Source organism: Triticum urartu, chromosome 6A (genome assembly GCF_056163025.1).
Source record: "Triticum urartu cultivar PI428250 chromosome 6A, HENAU_Tu73, whole genome shotgun sequence".
NCBI lineage: Eukaryota > Viridiplantae > Streptophyta > Magnoliopsida > Poales > Poaceae > Triticum > Triticum urartu.
In genome coordinates this window covers 587,916,560-587,937,192 of record NC_141878.1, presented here as the reverse complement: position 1 = coordinate 587,937,192, position 20,633 = coordinate 587,916,560, and the positions used below count along the sequence as shown (strand labels likewise).

Here is a 20,633-nt window from a genome sequence, read left to right as displayed (position 1 = left end):
CGTAGGCTATGTGCTATACATATGCCATTCCTTGAAACTGAAAATTGGATCAGCACAATTTGGAATCTTTTCATAAACTACATTATGCATTCAATTGTTTTCAGGAACAATAAATTTACTCAGTCAATGTGAAAATGAACATTGATTTTTTTGTCCCTCGAAGGAGATGAGGTTTAATATTTGCTTACATGACCAGGAACATTAGGAGATGTTTAAATGAGTAATTAAATAAGAAGAGTTTATCCGGAAAGATGATACCTTTCTTACCTGTACAAAAATGATGGCTATATCCACAGTATTGCTCTTATTCCCTTCTTTTGATGTAGACATCAGCTCATTTTCTTATCAAGATTAGAAGCTTATCAATCAATGAAAATAATTGTTCCTGAAGCACATGCTTGTTTGGCCAACCAGGAAATTAAGAACTTTGCTTCCTCCCCGTACAAACCCTAGCCCTCTGATCTAATCCGAATGGCCCCTTCTCCGTCACTGCCACCGGCAAGCAGTGTGTACTGCACGCACCAGTTGTAGCTCACCGGCAGCCAAACGTGCATATAAATCACCTAGCCTCCAGAGGTTAACCTTATTTGTTCATGCTTGTAAGTCAGGCCATCAGTGTTCGTGCATATAAATTAGGATCCCAGATTTTCCAGTGACTGCTCTCTCATGTATTGCTATTTCCATATGGCAAAGTAATTAGCATTTCTATCTCCCTCCTTAACTGAGTTTGTGAGTGATTTCAGCTCCATGAAGAACATAAGAACTCATTGGTATATATGGGCCCCCAGTCTACTTATGGTAGATGTCTGATCCTCTGCATTTCCTTCGTTGGCTTTGAATTCTTAATGCAGATGTTCTGCTTCTTCTTCAGTCATACATACCTCAAGTTTGATATTGCTTACTTATTTAACAAATATCTAAGCATGTCCATATCTTCAGACGCAAGCTATATACTCTAATTGCGGAGATTTTCTTTCTTTGTTAATCTCTTGAATAAGTTGGACCAGCTGTATATCTCTTTTTACACCATGATTTGTTTTTCATGTTGGAGTAGATATTGGCCCACTGATAATACTAATATTGGTCCATTGAAGGTACTAATTTCAGAAAGATCATATGGGTGCATACCAGTATCAACTATTAAGGGAGCAAAGTAATTACTTGTCATTCCTTATTGTTGTGAAAGTTCATATTTGTTTGCTATATAGATGCTCTTCATAGACTAACTGTGGTTTAAAAATTCAAAATCCTTTGTATCTCTTTGTTATTATTTGGTTCAGTACCTGCTACGTTCCCATGGCTGGCTGCCCTTAAGTAGTTAAAAATAACGATGGCTCTTCTACATTATTGATTGTCTGATGTCTTTGCAGGTGAGAAATAGATGATGGGAGAACGGGGGACGATATAAATGCCTTGATTGAATAAATAAATGGAGCATTCATGGAGCTTCACTAACGGATAGCATCACACTGTCGCCTGAAATTGCAGTAGTGTATACACCCAGGGTATGTATATGGAACTAGCTACGTGAGTCATGTACTCATGTTTGAAATATATTATTTCCTGATGAAGGTGCCATAGCTTTGGCTAGACGTAAGAACGTGCTTGGAGGTGATTGGTAATTTAAAATTAATCTTTGTTGCAACATAGCTTCTGGCCAGGAATTATTGGGACATTTTTACCAAGTAATTGATTTTTTTTTCTTTGAGCTGCAGTTTGTTAACCAACTAGATGCACCATTTTTAACAAACCCCTTACTGTCCATTTTCTTTGCATTCTCGTGCGGATTTTTACACGCCCGTTTTCTGTAGCAGACGCTTACATGCCCATGTCAGAGTTAATGGAGGATGAAGTGTGACCGTACTAACTCCTTGTGTGTACAACGACGTGTGCCAGTACTGTCTCCCTGACCGGCTCCTTTGGCTCTCCCTGTGCGGCAGCGGCTCAATCTCCGCGGTGCCGTCGGGGAGGAGGGGCTGGGGCGGCCGTGTCTGGTGCGCTCTCGCTACTCATCGACCTTGCTGTTACTACCTCATCCTTGAAGCCATGGGTGCCCTCTAATTTTCCCTTTGGAGTGTTAAATGCAAACTGCAAAAGTAGAGCTGGTTGGCTGGCTAATCAGCTTAGCTGTTGATTTGATCAGGGGATAGCATCTGAAGTGAGTAAACGGAAAGAACGTGAGCGTCCAAGCAGGAACTGCAAATGCTCTATTTTAGTCAAAGCATGGGAATGTGCCCAAGGGAAAGGTCAGCTCTTGCAATATCATTTTCATGATACAGTGATCAAGTTTCTAAACAATCCTTGCAGACATGCCTTCCAATAGTATTTTATTCCATGGTCCATATTTGTATGTCATTTCCATGATACAATGATTTACTTTTTAGTTGTATATGCCTCCAAATTTGCTTTACATGTAACCATTGTAGAGGATAGTATAATGTGATATTCTGATGCCCTAACTAGCAGTATGTGATTTCTTGACATTTTCCTAGCAATTTCACTTTAGTTTTATTCTTTAGTTTTAGGTATTTGTGTGATTGATCAGAACTACATACATAACAATGCAAGGACACAATATAATTGGGCATTTTCAAGGCTAGCACATGGAGCGGCAAAAGGGAGGAGGAGCTACCACGGAGGCTAGGTAACTCGAGGATGTTCTAGAATTAGTGTAGAATAAGCCTGACTCTACAAGAAAATACATCGGATAATTAGGAAACAAGGCACTGACAAAAAACAAGAAAATACAAAGACCAAATACTTGAGGGGCTGCAACTCTGCAAGACTGAAATTAACGAAAAGCTAAGCCTTTTATTGTTTAGATAAACAAACAGCTAAGTCAGTTGAGGAGTGATCTCCGCAGCTCCCAGGTCACTAGAGGAGTCAAAGATTGTCCGCTGAAAGACGGACAAGTGATCATGTTTTATCATTGTTTGAAAGGAGTAGTGGACGCGGATGTATGTATATTTTTCGTTCAAAGTAATGGAAGTGCAAATTTGTATATACTTTACTAGCATTATTTAGTGGATTTTATCATATTTAATAAATTGTATTTTATACTGTGTTCTAATGGTGCTTCAGATATATTTTTACAAAAGAAATAAGAAAGTACCAGGAAAAAATTAGCAAACAATATGCATGTCTAGCATAGTAACCGAGGTGTAGCATATCTGCATGTGTTGTATATGTGGTGCAGTTTGGTCATGTAGAGAGAAAGGAAGACATGAGGAAAAGTACTGTCTTTCTTGCAAGATGCAAATGGACGAGGAGAATGCAAGCACGTTTGCTATTCGTTAGTTGCTTGAAATCAATTGTAGCGCAAGTCAATTTCTAGAGATAAATAGATGAGGGGTAGAGTACCGAGCTTGAGATGGGAAGGCCACGGTTGGCCCCGACACATCCTGATGAGGGGTCATCAAGAACGAGCTGGAGCAGGCGATGAAGTGGCTGACCACAACGTCACAAGTGGAGATGAGGTGGAGGCCTGATTGTTTCGGGTGTCGGGTGGGTTGTTGGCGTCGGAGAAGAAGTGTTTGTGTGTGTGTGTGTGTGTGTCTGAGTGTTGGCGGGGGGGGGGGGGTAGATGGATGTGCTCTGGTGTGGCATCGACAAGACAGAGTTGTCAGCTAGGGCGGGGCAGCACATGTGGTTTGGGTGGGTTTGAGGAGGGTTCACGTGAGCAAGGAAGAAAGAAAGAAAGAAGAAGATCGCTCCAAAATCAAGTGACGATTTAGAAATTATCATGTAACTTCATCGGGGAAATTATTATGCTGGAACCGTGTTTGGTGGTTGCTACGACCCGTGAACACAAGAGGCCTGATGGTGACCACAACTGGGCAATATTGTGAATGGTGAAGCGGATGCTGGAACCAACAAACGATTTTGCTAGAACCGGCTACTACTTGAGCCAGGTTGTGGAATGTTGGAACCTTCGCCGATGAAATTGCCAGCGTAGACATTTCTGGATGCTCGAACTGGCAAAGGATTTTGCTGCATCCACGCCGCGACCGCGGGTGAAAGAGCCGCCACCACTACCGACGGTGTTGCGACAATGGAACAGAGCTACATCGACTATTCTATGGTGGTGAGGGGAGGGAGCGTTTTCTCATGTGCGTGCTGCAACAACTTCATTGGCATTTTTCATATCTGAAATGGCCGACATGACATAACCGGAAGGGAGGAAGAGGGAAGAGTTGCGGCAGCGATGAGGGTGGCAAGGTGCGACCTACGACGAGGTCGGTGGCTGGTGAGGGTGGCTCATGAGGGGCCATGACCCACACTGGACGCGTGCATGAGAGGAGCGTTGTTGACACTGTGTGGGAGACGTCTCGCGATGGGAGGAGAGGGTGAAAAAGGGTGGATCGCAACCGTTTGAATGTGCTTGATCTAACGGCTGGTATGCGTGCTTGAACAATAGTACTCCCTCTGTTTCTAAATATAAGTCCTTTTTAGAGATTTCAATACAAACTACATACAGATGTATATAGACATATTTTAGAGCGTAGATTCACTCATTTTGTTCCGTATGTAGTCCCTTATTGGAATATTTAAAAAGACTTAAATTTAGGAATACGGACGGAGTACTTATGGGAGTAATGTAGGATGAAGTGAAACATGAAGGACATGGCATCGTGGCAGAGCTAGCTGAGAGATGTGAGAGGCGATGTTGAGGCCGACGGCGGAATAAATGGCCAAATGGGGTTCCTTAGCGCTAGCGAGGCTAATGAATTCCGTGGAGCAATGCAATGTTGCAGTAACAACATATTGGGTTCCATTTTCTGATGGAGAAGAACTGAACGGCGTGTGCACAATTTGTTTGCTCATTCATTTGATCCTTCCTTATTCCACTCAACTCAGATTCATTTACTTTTGCACTTACTCATAGTTTGATGGATCGAGAAATTTAGTGAAATTAATTGCAATGAGGAATATCATAAATCCATAAATCACATTTTTTTTCCAGTAAAACATGATCATGATGAACCAGAATGATTTTTAAAATGCCCGTGGCAACGCACGGGCATTCTACTAGTACCATCAGGGGATGACCTGCTGCCTCAAGTTTCATCGCTGCCAAAAGAAGCAGACATAGTGGTAATATCGTCAAGAGAAGGTCTACCACCTGGAGATTTGTCGCAGTCTCAGCAGCAAGAGATCACTATTGACACTCAGGCTGGTCATAATTGGGAGTAATTTATACTAGTGTCATGCATATGACACTAGTCTAAGAGGGTGTTTGTTTCCATGGACTTATTGGCTTAGGGACTTAAAAAAGTCTCTATAAGTCCCATCTAAACCAAACAGGAGGGACTTATAGGGACTTAAAGTGGGCATTTGGGACTTATGAAATAAGACTCTCAAGGAGGGACTTATAGGGACTTATAGTTGTAATATGGTCTTATAGAGACTTATAAGTCCCAGAAACAAACAGATAGGGACTTTTTAGGGACTTGGGACTCATAAGTTGGGACTAGAAAAAGTCCTAGGACTTGTGAACTAAACAGGGCCTAAGTTACTATCTTCATAGTGCAAAGTAATATACTAGTAGTATCATAGATGACTTCATTTATTAGCTTGTAGACTCATCTTGTCTTGGGAACCGCTATGTTACAGTAACATATTATGTTACCACTTCCCATTAACTACTTGCCACATAAGCGAAATTTTCTTAGAGTGCTATGTTACTAGCTAAATTACTCTCACTATGACTAGCCTCATAGTGCACACATATCGATTGATGAACTGCTGAAAGTAATAAAAGGATCCAACGGCATGCCGGTGCTGTTCGTCCCCTCCAGTGATAGCCGGCTGGCAGCAGTGGCCGTAGACGGCCTTCAGAATCTGGTGCCTGCCAATCGCGAGGGCAGCGTGTCTAATGAAAACAAGGAGCAGAATTTTCGTTCCTGGTTGTTGTTCCTGACATCACTGGCCGCCACCGTGACCTTCACAGCGGGGCTCACCCCACCCCGTGGTTTCTGGTCCACGGACGACAAGGACAAGAAATACTTCGCTGGTGACCCGGTCATGGACACCAAATCTCCCACAAGGTATGCCGCCTTTTACATGAGCAACACATTCGCCTTCTTCACGTCCTTAATGATCATCGCGTCCCTCGCCAAGAACAGGAATAGGGAGAAGATCATGACTATTCCTTTCACACTCCTTGTAGTACTTTGTTTCCTAAGCCTAGGATCTGCCTATGTCAGCAGCACGTGGATCAAAGTCGGTGGCTCCTCGTGGAGAGTAACATATACTAGTATCATGCATATAATACTAGTATATGATACTAACTTCATAGTGCATAGTATCATAAAGTAGTATCATAGATTACCATATTTATTGCCATGCATGACACAAAGTAGTATAGCATTTAACATGATATGGTATCTACCTATGTTACTATAACCCTCTCTCTCTTATTTAATTGTGTGCCATATAAGCATGTTTGCTAGTCCCAAGTGCATGCTATCGGTTATGTTACCCCCACTATGGCTAGCCTCACAATTGAAGACTGTTGTTGCTGTACTTGCACTTAACATTGCCTACATTACGTTTGAACCGATTTGGAGTAGTATAATCCAAAAGATTCGGGGATCCCCCTAATCCGTCGCTTTAAGAGGTCCACTTACAGTTACGAATAAGCAATGGCAAAGACAAGGCTTGCAGAAGAAACAAGAAGAAAAATCCGTAATAGCTAGCCTGCGTGCAAACTTACTTATGGACTCATGCGGTCAATGGTAATTGTGGTGAACCCTGGTTTTGTATTTGTAACTGCGTGAGAACCTAGCTTTTGATACCCATTAGTAACTCAGTATTTTGTCACATGAAGTTGTAATGAGTTGATTCCTCATATCCAAAACATTAACGTGTGCATCAAGGACGCCTCCCCGTGATAGCCACGTCATCACATGTACGACAAAAGTAAAACACGGTAGCGAACTAGCGATTGGGCAAGAGGGAAAAGGAGATCGGGGGTCACGCCACACGCATCCTTCTCTCCCCTCCTCTCCCCCAGAAACAAGAACTGCTTCTCGTCATCCACAATCCGACCGCCGCCGCCGCCCCAACCCCAACCCCCCCCCCCCCCGCCGCCGCCGCCCCAATCCGACCGCCGGCGGCCTCCTCCTCCCCTAGCGCCGCCGCTCCAACCCTTCACCTTCTATCTCTATCCCTACTCTATTCCAAGGGAGGGAAAGCCTCGTATCGCGCGATAAGGTGAGGGGCACCCAGATCCGCAGCGGCACCACCACGCCCTCGTCCACCTGGTCCTCGTGGTCAGCCATGGAGGTCTGACCCGACCCATGGATGGATGGGGGCGAAACCCTAGCCCCACACCCACCCATGGATGGATGGGGATGGGGAGACGACGGCGGCGGGCTTCTCTCAGTGCTTGCTGATGTGGTGGCCCTCGACGCCGGCGACGGGTTGCAGCACGTAGACGCCAAAGGTACTTATGCCCTCTGTTGGAAAAGGCGGTGCCTAGGAGGCGCTTAGGCGATAGGCAGTGGCCAAACGCCTCGCCTAGGGCATAAATGGATGTCTAGGCAGGACAAGTAAGGAATTATCTACCAAAGTAAGAAATCATACCACATACCGCACTAATATGCAAAACGGGTTATATTCGAATGGCAGTAGATGGTAATCAACTTATTTATATGCCCTAAACTAATATCAACACCCATATAATAATCACAAAGATACTACGAGTAAAAATTATATTACCGCCTAGGCCACGCCTAGGGCGCTTAGGCACTGCCTAGGCACTAGGCGAAGGCCAACCGCCTCGCTTACGCCTACCGCTTTTTCCAACCTTATGCCCTCCATCCTCCTCCCCTCCCCTCTTCTTCTTCTTCTGGATTTCTCAAGCTGATCCGTACGATTGGTTTGTGCAGGCTGTGGGTGTGACAGAGGAGCACCATGGCGGGCGTGCAGGCCATCTTTCCCTACCAAGTGAGCCCGATACCTTTCTTTCTCCTGGACAACTATGAAGAATTGAAATTTGTCAAGAACCTGCAATAGAACCAAAAGAATGATGTAACTACTTTGGTGATTCCTTTTAAGATGTCAATGGGACATGAGACAAAGATAACTTGTCATTTGAGATGCCCCTAATTCAATTTTATATCGTGCTGAACTTTCTCAAACTATTATGTATATCATTTTAGTAATTGAGCTAAACAAACTGCCATGGTAGAATTTGCGGGCGTGGTGTCATGACCTGTTGGAAGTATGCCCTAGAGGCAATAATAAAAGCATTATTATTATATTTCCTTGTTCATGATAATTGTCTTTATTCATGCTATAATTGTGTTATCCGGAAATCGTAATACATGTGTGAATAATAGACACCAACATGTCCCTAATAAGCCTCTAGTTGACTAGCTCGTTGATCAACAGATAGTCATGGTTTCCTGACTATGGACATTAGATGTCATTGATAATGAGATCACATCATTAGGAGAATGATGTGATGGACAAGACCCAATCCTAAACATAGCATAAGATCGTATAGTTCGTTTGCTAGAGTTTTTCCAATGTCAAGTATCTTTTCCTTAGACCATGAGATCGTGTAACTCCCGGATACCGTAGGAGTGCTTTGGGTGTACCAAACGTCACAACGTAACTGGGTGACTATAAAGGTATGCTACGGGTATCTCCGAAAGTGACTGTTGGGTTGACACGGATCAAGACTAGGATTTGTCACTCCATATGACGGAGAGGTATCACTGGGCCCACTCGGTAATGCATCATCATAATGAGCTCAAAGTGACCAAGTGTCTGGTCACGGGATCATGCATTACGGTACGAGTAAAGTGACTTGCCGGTAACGAGATTGAACGAGGTATTGCGATACCGACGATCGGATCTCGGGCAAGTAACATACCGATTGACGAAGGGAATTGTATGCGGGATTGATTGAATCCTCGACATCGTGGTTCATCCGATGAGATCATCGAGGAGCATGTGGGAGCCAACATGGGTATCCAGATCCTGCTATTGGTTATTGGCCGGAGAGTCGTCTCGGTCATGTCTACATGTCTCCCGAACCCGTAGGGTCTACACACTTAAGGTTCGGTGACGCTAGGGTTGTAGGGATATGTATATGCAGTAACCCAAATGTTGTTCGGAGTCCTGGATGAGATCCCGGACGTCACGAGGAGTTCCAGAATGGTCCGGAGGTAAAGAATTATATATAGGAAGTGCTATTTCGGGCATCGGGACAAGTTTCGGGGTCATCGGTATTGTACCGAGACCACCGGAAGGGTCCCGGGGGTCCACCGGGTGGGGCCACCTGCCCCGGGGGGCCACATGGGCTGTAGGGGTGTGCGCCTTGGCCTGTATGGGCCAAGGGCACCAGCCCCAAGAGGCCCATGCACCAAGAGATCAAGAAAGGAAGAGTCCTAAAAGGGGAAGGCACCTCCTAGGTGCCTTGGGGAGGAGGGATTCCTCCCTTGGCCGCCGCCCCCTAGGAGATTGCATCTCCTAGGGACGGCGCCCCCCCTAGGCTCCCTATATATAGTGGGGGAAGGAGGGCCTCTCACCCCATGCCTTTGGTGCCTCCCTCTCCCTCTCCAACACATCCTCCTCCTCCATAGTGCTTGGCGAAGCCCTGCCGGTGTACTGCAGCTCCATCACCACCACGCCGTCGTGCTGCTGCTGGAGCCATCTTCCTCAACCTCTCCTCCCCCCTTGCTGGATCAAGAAGGAGGAGACGTCACGCTGACTGTACGTGTGTTGAACGCGGAGGTGTCGTCCGTTCGGCGCTAGGATCTCCAGTGATTTGGATCACGTCGAGTACGACTTCCTCATCCCCGTTCTTTGAACGCTTCCGCGCGTGATCTACAAAGGTATGTAGATGCAATCCAATCACTCGTTGCTAGATGAACTCCTAGATGGATCTTGGTGAAACCGTAGGAATATTTTTGTTTTCTGCAATGTTCCCCAACAGTGGCATCATGAGCTAGGTCTATGCGTAGTTCTCTTGCACGAGTAGAACACAATTTGTTGCGGGCGTTGATGTTGTCAACTTTCTTGCCGCTACTAGTCTTATCTTGCTTCAACGGTATTGTGGGATGAAGCGGCCCGGACCAACCTTACACGTACGCTTACGTGAGACCGGTTCCACCGACTAACATGCACAAGTTGCATAAGGTGGCTGGCGGGTGTCTGTCTCTCCCACTTTAGTTGGAGCGGATTCGATGAAAAGGGTCCTTATGAAGGGTAAATAGAAGTTGACAAATCACGTTGTGGCTTTCACGTAGGTAAGAAAACGTTCTTGCTAGAACCCTTTTTCAGCCACGTAAAACTTGCAACAACAATTAGAGGACGTCTAACTTGTTTTTGCAGCTAGTGCTTTGTGATATGATATGGCCAAAGTTGTGATGAATGATGAATGATATATATGTGATGTATGAGATGTTCATGCTATTGTAATAGGAATCACGACTTGCATGTCGATGAGTATGACAACCGGCAGGAGCCATAGGAGTTGTCTTTATTTTTTTTGTATGACCTCCGTGTCATTGAGAAACGCCATGTAAATTACTTTATTTTATTGCTAAACGCGTTAGCCATAGTAGTAGAAGTAATAGTTGGCGAGCAACTTCATGGAGACACGATGATGGAGATCATGATGATGGAGATCATGGTGTCATGCCGGTGACAAGATGATCATGAAGCCCCAAGATGGAGATCAAAGGAGCTATGTGATATTGGCCATATCATGTCACTATTATTATTTGATTGCATGTGATGTTTATCATGTTTTTGCATCTTGTTTGCTTAGAATGACGGTAGTAAATAAGATGATCCCTCATAATAATTTCAAGAAAGTGTTCCCCCTAACTATGCACCGTTGCGACAGTTCGTTGTTTCGAAGAACCACGTGATGATCGGGTGTGATAGATTCCAATGTTCACATACAACGGGTGTAAGACAGATTTACACATGCAAACACTTAGGTTGACTTGACGAGCCTAGCATGTACAGACATGGCCTCGGAACACAGAAGACCGAAAGGTCGAGCATGAGTCGTATAGAAGATACGATCAACATGAAGATGTTCACCGATGTTGACTAGTCCGTCTCACGTGATGATCGGACACGGCCTAGTTAACTCGGATCATGTTATACTTAGATTACAGGAGGGATGTCTATCTAAGTGGGAGTTCATTGAATAATTTGATTAGATGAACTTAATTATCATGAACTTAGTCTAAAATTTTACAATATGTCTTGTAGATCAAATGGCCAACGTAGTCCTCAACTTCAACGCGTTCCTAGAGAAAACCAAGCTGAAAGACGATGACAGCAACTACACGGACTGGGTTCGGAACCTGAGGATCATCCTCATAGCTGTCAAGAAAGATTATGTCCTACAAGCACCGCTGGGTGACGCACCTGTTCTCCCTGCAGAACAAGACGTTATGAACGCTTGGCAGGCACGTACCGATGACTACTCCCTCGTTTAGTGCGGCATGCTTTACAGCTTAGAGCCGGGGCTCCAAAAGTGTTTTGAGAGACACGGAGCATATGAGATGTTCGAAGAGCTGAAAATGGTTTTCCAAGCTCATGCCCGGGTCGAGAGATATCAAGTCTCCGACAAGTTCTTCAGCTGTAAGATGGAGGAAAACAGTTCTGTCAGTGAGCACATACTCACTATGTCTGGGTTGCATAACCGCTTGACTCAGCTGGGAGTTAATCTCCCGGATGACGCGGTCATTGACAGAATCCTTCAGTCGCTTCCACCGAGCTACAAGAGCTTTGTGATGAACTTCAATATGCAGGGGATGGAAAAGACCATTCCTGAGGTATTTGCAATGCTGAAATCAACAGAGGTAGAAGTCAAAAAGGAACATCAAGTGTTGATGGTGAATAAAACCACTAAGTTCAAGAAAGGCAAGGGTAAGAAAACCTTCAAGAAAGACGGCAAGGGAGTTGCCGTGCCCGGCAAGCAAGCTGCCGGGAAGAAGCCAAAGAATGGACCCAAGCCCGAGACTAAGTGCTTTTATTGCAAGGAAAGTGGTCACTGGAAGCAGAACTGCCCCAAATACTTAGCAGACAAGAAGGCCAGCAAAACAAAAGGTATATGTGATATACATGTAATTGATGTGTACCTTACCAGTACTCGTAGTAGCTCCTGGGTATTTGATACCGGTGCAGTTGCTCACATTTGTAACTCAAAGCAGGAGCTGCGGAATAAGCGGAGACTGGCGAAGGACGAGGTGACGACGCGCGTCGGGAATGGTTCCAAGGTCGATGTGATCGCCGTTGGCACGCTACCTCTACATTTACCTACGGGATTAGTTTTGAACCTCAATAATTGTTATTTAGTGCCAAGTTTGAGCATTGTATCAGGATCTCGTTTAATTCGAGATGGCTACTCATTTAAATCCGAGAATAATGGTTGTTCTATTTATATGAGAGATATGTTTTATGGTCATGCTCCGATGGTGAATGGTTTATTCTTAATGAATCTCGAGCGTAATGCTACACATATTCATAGTGTGAATACCAAAAGATGTAAGATTGATAATGATAGTCCCACATACATGTGGCACTGCCGCCTTGGTCACATAGGTGTCAAACGCATGAAGAAGCTCCATGCCGATGGACTTTTAGAGTCTCTTGATTACGAATCATTTGACACGTGCAAACCATGCCTCATGGGTAAAATGACCAAGACTCCGTTCTCAGGAACAATGGAGCGAGCAACCAACTTATTGGAAATCATACATACTGATGTGTGCGGTCCAATGAGTGTTGAGGCTCGCGGTGGCTATCGTTATGTTCTCACCCTCACCGATGACTTGAGTAGATATGGGTATGTCTACTTAATGAAACACAAGTCTGAGACCTTTGAAAAGTTCAAGGAATTTCAGAGTGAGGTTGAGAATCAACGTGACAGGAAAATCAAGTTCCTGCGATCAGATCGTGGAGGAGAATACTTGAGTCACGAGTTTGGCACACACTTAAGAAAATGTGGAATAGTTTCACAACTGACGCCGCCTGGAACACCTCAGCGTAATGGTGTGTTCGAACATCGTAATCGCACTCTATTAGATATGGTGCGATCTATGATGTCTCTTACCGATTTACCGCTATCTTTTTGGGGGTATGCTTTAGAGACTGCCGCATTCACTTTAAATAGGGCTCCGTCGAAATCCGTTGAGACGACACCGTTTGAATTATGGTTTGGGAAGAAACCTAAGCTGTCGTTTCTAAAAGTTTGGGGATGCGATGCTTATGTCAAGAAACTTCAACCTGAAAAGCTCGAACCCAAATCGGAAAAATGCGTCTTCATAGGATACCCTAAAGAAACTATTGGGTATACCTTCTACCTCAGATCCGAAGGCAAGATCTTTGTTGCCAAGAATGGGTCCTTTCTGGAGAAAGAGTTTCTCTCGAAAGAAGTAAGTGGGAGGAAAGTAGAACTTGATGAAGTATTACCTCTTGAACCGGAAAATGGCGCAACTCAAGAAAATGTTCCTGAGGTGCCTGCACCGACTAGAGAGGAAGTTAATGATGATGATCATGAAACTTCAGATCAAGTTGCTACTGAACTTCGTAGGTCCACAAGGACACGTTCCGCACCAGAGTGGTACGGCAACCCTGTCTTGGAAATCATGTTGTTAGACAACGGTGAACCTTCGAACTATAAAGAAGCGATGGCGGGACCGGATTCCGACAAATGGCTAGAAGCCATGAAATCCGAGATAGGATCCATGTATAAAAACGAAGTATGGACTTTGACTGACTTGCCCGTTGAGCGGCGAGCCATAGAAAATAAATGGATCTTTAAGAAGAAGACAGACGCGGATGGTAATGTGACCATCTATAAAGCTCGCCTTGTCGCTAAGGGTTATCGACAAGTTCAAGGGGTTGACTATGATGAGACTTTCTCACCGGTAGCGAAGCTAAAGTCCGTCCGAATCATGTTAGCAATTGCCGCATTCTATGATTATGAGATAGGGCAAATGGACGTCAAAACGACATTCCTTAATGGTTTCCTTAAGGAAGAATTGTATATGATGCAGCCGGAAGGTTTTGTCGATCCTAAGAATGCTAACAAGGTGTGCAAGCTCCAACGCTCAATTTATGGGCTGGTGCAAGTATCTCGGAGTTGGAACATTCGCTTTGATGAGATGATCAAAGCGTTTGGGTTTACATAGACTTATGGAGAAGCCTGCGTTTACAAGAAAGTGAGCGGGAGCTCTATAGCATTTCTCATATTATATGTAGATGACATACTTTTGATGGGAAATGATATAGAACTCTTGGACAGCATTAAGGCCTACTTGAATAAGAGTTTTTCAATGAAGGACCTTGGAGAAGCTGCTTATATATTAGGCATCAAGATCTATATAGACAGATCAAGATGCCTCATAGGTCTTTCATAAAGCACATACCTTGATAAGATATTGAAGAAGTTCAATATGGATTAGTCTAAGAAGGGGTTCTTGCCTGTGTTGCAAGGTGTGAAATTGACCTCAGCTCAATGTCCGACCACGGCAGATGATATAGAAGAGATGAGTGTCATCCCCTATGCCTCAGCCATAGGTTCTATTATGTATGCCATGCTGTGTACCAGACCTGATGTAAACCTTGCCATAAGTTTGGTAGGTAGGTACCAAAGTAATCCCGGCAAGGAACACTGGACAGCGGTCAAGAATATCCTGAAGTACCTGAAAAGGACTAAGGAAATGTTTCTCGTTTATGGAGGTGACGAAGAGCTCGTCGTAAAAGGTTACGTCGACGCTAGCTTCGACACAGATCTGGATGAATCTAAGTCACAAACCGGATACGTGTATATTTTCAATGGTGGGGCAGTAAGCTGGTGCAGGTGCAAGCAGAGCATCGTGGCGGGATCTACATGTGAAGCGGAGTACATGGCAGCCTCGGAGGCAGCGCATGAAGCAATTTGGGTGAAGGAGTTCATCACCGACCTAGGAGTCATACCCAATGCGTCGGGGCCAATCAAACTCTTCTGTGACAACACTGGAGCTATTGCACTTGCCAAGGAGCCCAGGTTTCACAAGAAGACAAGGCACATCAAGCGTCGCTTCAACTCCATTCGTGAAAATGTTTAAGATGGAGACATAGATATTTGTAAAGTACATACGGACCTGAATGTAGTAGATCCGTTGACTAAACCTCTCCCTAGAGCAAAACATGATCAACACCAGAATTCCATGGGTGTTCGATTCATCACAATGTAACTAGATTATTGACTCTAGTGCAAGTGGGAGACTGTTGGAAATATGCCCTAGAGGCAATAATAAAAGCATTATTATTATATTTCCTTGTTCATGATAATTGTCTTTATTCATGCTATAATTGTGTTATCCGGAAATCGTAATACATGTGTGAATAATAGACACCAACATGTCCCTAGTAAGCCTCTAGTTGACTAGCTCGTTGATCAACAGATAGTCATGGTTTCCTGACTATGGACATTAGATGTCATTGATAACGAGATCACATCATTAGGAGAATGATGTGATGGACAAGACCCAATCCTAAACATAGCATAAGATCGTATAGTTCGTTTGCTAGAGTTTTTCCAATGTCAAGTATCTTTTCCTTAGACCATGAGATCGTGTAACTCCCGGATACCGTAGGAGTGCTTTGGGTGTACCAAACGTCACAACGTAACTGGGTGACTATAAAGGTATACTACGGGTATCTCCGAAAGTGACTGTTGGGTTGACACGGATCAAGACTGGGATTTGTTACTCCATATGACGGAGAGGTATCACTGGGCCCACTCGGTAATGCATCATCATAATGAGCTCAAAGTGACCAAGTGTCTGGTCACGGAATCATGCATTACGGTACGAGTAAAGTGACTTGCCGGTAACGAGATTGAACGAGGTATTGGGAGACCGACGATCGGATCTCGGGCAAGTAACATACCGATTGACGAAGGGAATTGTATGCGGGATTGATTGAATCCTCGACATCGTGGTTCATCCGATGAGATCATCGAGGAGCATGTGGGAGCCAACATGGGTATCCAGATCCCGTTGTTGGTTATTGGCCGGAGAGTCGTCTCGGTCATGTCTACATGTCTCCCGAACCCGTAGGGTCTACACACTTAAGGTTCGGTGACGCTAGGGTTGTAGGGATATGTATATGCAGTAACCCGAATATTTTTCGGAGTCCTGGATGAGATCCCGGACATCACGAGGAGTTCCGGAATGGTCCGGAGGTAAAGAATTATATATAGGAAGTGCTATTTCGGGCATCGGGACAAGTTTCGGGGTCATCGGTATTGTACCGGGACCACCGGAAGGGTCCCGGGGGTCCACCGGGTGGGGCCACCTGCCCCGGGGGGCCACATGGGCTGTAGGGGTGTGCGCCTTGGCCTGTATGGGCCAAGGGCACCAGCCCCAAGAGGCCCATGCGCCAAGAGATCAAGAAAGGAAGAGTCCTAAAAGGGGAAGGCACCTCCTAGGTGCCTTGGGGAGGAGGGATTCCTCCCTTGGCCGCCGCCCCCCTAGGAGATTGCATCTCCTAGGGCCGCCCCCCTAGGCTCCCTATATATAGTGGGGGAAGGAGGGCCTCTCACCCCATGCCTTTGGTGCCTCCCTCTCCCTCTCCAACACATCCTCCTCCTCCATAGTGCTTGGCGAAGCCCTGCCGGAGTACTGCAGCTCCATCACCACCACGCCGTCGTGCTGCTGCTGGAGCCATCTTCCTCAACCTCTCCTTCCCCCTTGCTGGATCAAGAAGGAGGAGACGTCACGCTGACCGTACGTGTGTTGAACGCGGAGGTGCCGTCCGTTCGGCGCTAGGATCTCCGGTGATTTGGATCACGTCGAGTACGACTTCCTCATCCCCGTTCTTTGAACGCTTCCGCGCGTGATCTACAAAGGTATGTAGATGCAATCCAATCACTCGTTGCTAGATGAACTCCTAGATGGATCTTGGTGAAACCGTAGGAAATTTTTTGTTTTTTGCAACGTTCCCCAACATGACCGGGCGCAGAAGAAGGTATGACCCGCATCTCTCTGTAGGCTGTACTTGGGGGAAAAACTGTAGCTCGCGTGGTGAGATGCTCATTACCAGTAGTCGTAGCTGCAGTTTTGGTGCGTCAAGTGGTGGATACATTGTTGGCTTGAATTTTCATGTCCCCTGAAGGTTCTAACTGAGTGCCGCATCAAAGGGTATTGTTGTGATTTCCTCAAGGTATTGATTAGGGGAGTTAGGTTTACATGATTTAGCTCGTTGTTGGTTGGAAGATTACAACAAAGTATGAATGCTGGCCAATTTTATATTCAGTTGAGCTTCACATTTTTGTTTTTCAGATAATTGTTGCTCCTTTTTTGTGACTATTGATTGTTCCCTTTACCAGGAATATTTAGGATGACAATCGTTACAATGCTGGGAGTGGGGCACATCTTACGTTCAAGAGGGCCGAGAAAGATCGGATTTTGGTTGACAAGATTCTGGGTACTCCTTAGTTTGAGATGATGTACTGCTTATTTTTTGTTACCACTTCATGTGATTTATATTTTCTTCACCTTGGGCAGGAATGGTAGATGTTTTGACCACGAAAATCATAGCTTCGAAAATGAAAGAGGAAGAGTTCACATGATATGATGGCGTACGTCTATTTACTGATACTTCATTTCTAAATGGTGTTTGTGTTTCTTTCTTCCTTGAGGTTTTTTCATGAACTATTTTGCAGGTACTCCTTCTCTCAAGGCTGGATGAATACATGGTTGTTTGACAGGACAAAGAACAAGAAAGAAAACACAAAGGGTACTGTGCAGTTGCATTTTACTATCTAAATTCCTTACGACATCTTTTTTGCATTTCAATCAAAAGTTTGAATTCCTCAAATGTGCATAACTGCAGGATCAGAAGAAGCTCCAGGATTAACTCAAAGCAGAGCAGGAAGCTCTCTACAGTTCTAGAAAAAATCCATCCAAGACTCAAAAGTATAAAGAAGACACCTAGCTAGACACTCAGTTGGTGGTGTAAACCGTAGGGTGTCCATTGGTGGAACCACGATGCAAGCACCCAGAACAGACGTTGTATTCGAAAAATGTTCATGCTGCCAAGAGAATTGAAGACATTGCCCGTTTGTCCCCTGGTAAGCCCCTATCGGTTTCATAGCTTTAGCACGAGTCTCGAGATTCACAATGGGTGGAGCATCAGAAAATTAGGGAACAGAACATAAACTCTCTGAAAAAATATCATATATTCAGACATAGAAGCCTGGATGTGGTAGAGATTACAGATATTAAAGATAAGTGAACTTCTTAACCATGTTTTAATTTATTATAAGCAAACAAGTTTTCCTAATTTATATCCAACCATATTTAGTGGGTTTTAACTATAGTTAATTTCTGACAACCAGGCTGTTGTTACGCTTTTCTAGAATTTGTACTAGGCTTGGGCTTATAGATTTGTTGATGAACTTGACTCTAATGCTTATACCACTTACCTTGCAGAAAGGCTTTGTTTTATTGGTGTTTAACCATCATCGATGTAGAGGCATAAATGTTCTTGGAAGATGTTGCTTGATTTTTGAGCCCATCTGCTATGCTAATATTTTGTTTGGTGCTTTTTGTGTTCTCCATTGGAATAACCATAGCTTGGCTTTCCTGATGTTATTGCTCTAAAGTGTCTACCTTGGTTAAAACCACTTCGTGTTATCTCAACTTTGTGTTGCTTTCATGCCAAATCCTACAGAGCTTTGATGATGTTCTGTGCCAATTTTCTTTTAGAATTATACTCTCCTTAATGTTTGATATTTGATCCTTAATTAGTATCTACTGCCCATGACGTTGTTGCTACTGGAAGCATCGCCTTGAATGTCGTTTAGCTTCGAAAGGGAAAGGTTCCAATTGGGGATTTTATTACTGTTAGAGGGTAGGATGTTCAACCGTGCATTCAATTTTTTTTCTCTGACTCTGTATTGCTTTACTATTGCGTGAATTATATTTTTATCCAGTTTTGCTCCTCTTGATGATTGGAAGTTAGCATTGCTCCTGTTAGAGCAACAGTATACCAAAGCAAGATCCAACCGAGCTAAGGATGTAAGTTCACTGGATTGTCTTTGAATACTATTTCGCTTATGCATTATTTACTGCGCTTTGACATGGATTAGCTTGGCTTTGCATCTAGGCTCTCTCTTGCTTTCCCAACAACTTCAGAAGAGATTTCTGGATCAGGTATGGTGTATTCAGTTAGCATTATGTCTATGAGTGTAGGTTATATGAAAGTAAACAAAACCATAGTTTTTAGTCCTAAAAAAAGAGAGGCAAACTAAAGAAACTATGTCCTGCTCGAAAACGACTTGTGTACTTACAACTAAAATTAGAAGAGGTGCTCCAGTTCACTGTGCATAAGATATTGGAGCATACACATTATTCCTTTTAATATATCCCGTTGTATGAGAATGGAAATACATGTACACAAGGCCATATTTTCTGCTTAAAGTAAAGAAATACAAACCAAACTTTATCTACTCACGATACGTGTCTACTGAACATGTATGTATAACATAGATATCAACTACAATAGCATACAGTTAGTATCATGGAGTCAATTAGTACAAATAAATTTATTGGAAGTTTCTTGGTCTTAGCAAGTGAGCCCAAGTTGCATACAACAGAATAATTAAATTGTACAAAAATCATATGCCTATGTTCTTAATTATTTAGTACATCAATTTTACCAAGGATCAACATTAAACTAACCAAGTAGATACAGTTGACTATAATTAGTCCGCTTTTCTATTGTTGGGTAACCTTCTTATGCCATCATTTTCTGAGTATTTTTATGCTGCAGGTATCAGGTCCAGAGCCTATGGAGAGAAGCAACGTCATGATGCTGCTATATCTTAGTGGTCTTTCTTTCACAATGGTGATCTGCTTCTTATCTGTTCTAGGTGTCACTGTCATAGCTTGCTTGGCATAACCTTCCTTCTTTTGATGGTTGTCAACACACATTTAAGTCACACATACACCATACAAGGTATTGAATAACATATCCTCTCATTTTTATAGGCGTCTTTTCGTTTTCCAGAATTTTTTGTTATAACATGCTACTTCTATGTCTTGGATATATAAGCTAAACTCAACTGGAAGTGGTATTTGGTAATTATCTATTTGCAATTCAATTGTTTAGTTATTTTAGGGGCGCTAGTTCATTGATTTATGACTTGTACCTTTGTTGGGTACTTTGCAGATGTAGAGCCTTTGGTATATGCAGCCGCACTCCCTTGCCGCCACCTGCTACTTCAAGTCCGTCGACGGCCACGTTGGAAACTAGGGCTTCTCCATAGCCCGCCTCAATCTCCACCTCGCCCTCCTTGCTGGTATACATGCATCTCATTCAGTCTGTTCGTTGTACAGCTTGTAGTGTCCACAATTCAGAAGTAGGAGTTCACAAAAAACTGCTTCTCTGAATCACTCATCGTTCAGTTTCGTTCTCTTGTGGTTAATTCAAAGATCCATTGCCAAAAGTGTGAATATGAGTGGAAATATGCTTGTCTTTTGAACTCTGGAACTGTTGCCTATACATGCCTATTATTGCTGAATATGATGGAAATGTGGATGTTCACTGTTGTACTAATATAAGACCTTTTATAGATCTCTACTTTAGAGATCTATAAAAGG

General features: G+C 43.9%; 1 protein-coding gene across 1 annotated transcript; it reads left to right on the top strand.

Moving 5' to 3' along the window:
- Nucleotides 1-4,051: 4,051 nt before the first annotated feature.
- On the top strand, nucleotides 4,052-19,932 carry LOC125513047 (uncharacterized). The gene is made up of 4 exons (XM_087530934.1): nucleotides 4,052-4,109; nucleotides 5,033-5,172; nucleotides 5,713-6,243; nucleotides 19,804-19,932. The coding sequence occupies exons 1-4, from the start codon at nucleotides 4,052-4,054 to the stop codon at nucleotides 19,930-19,932; spliced, it is 858 nt and encodes a 285-aa protein (XP_087387060.1).
- The last annotated feature ends 701 nt before the right edge of the window (nucleotides 19,933-20,633 follow it).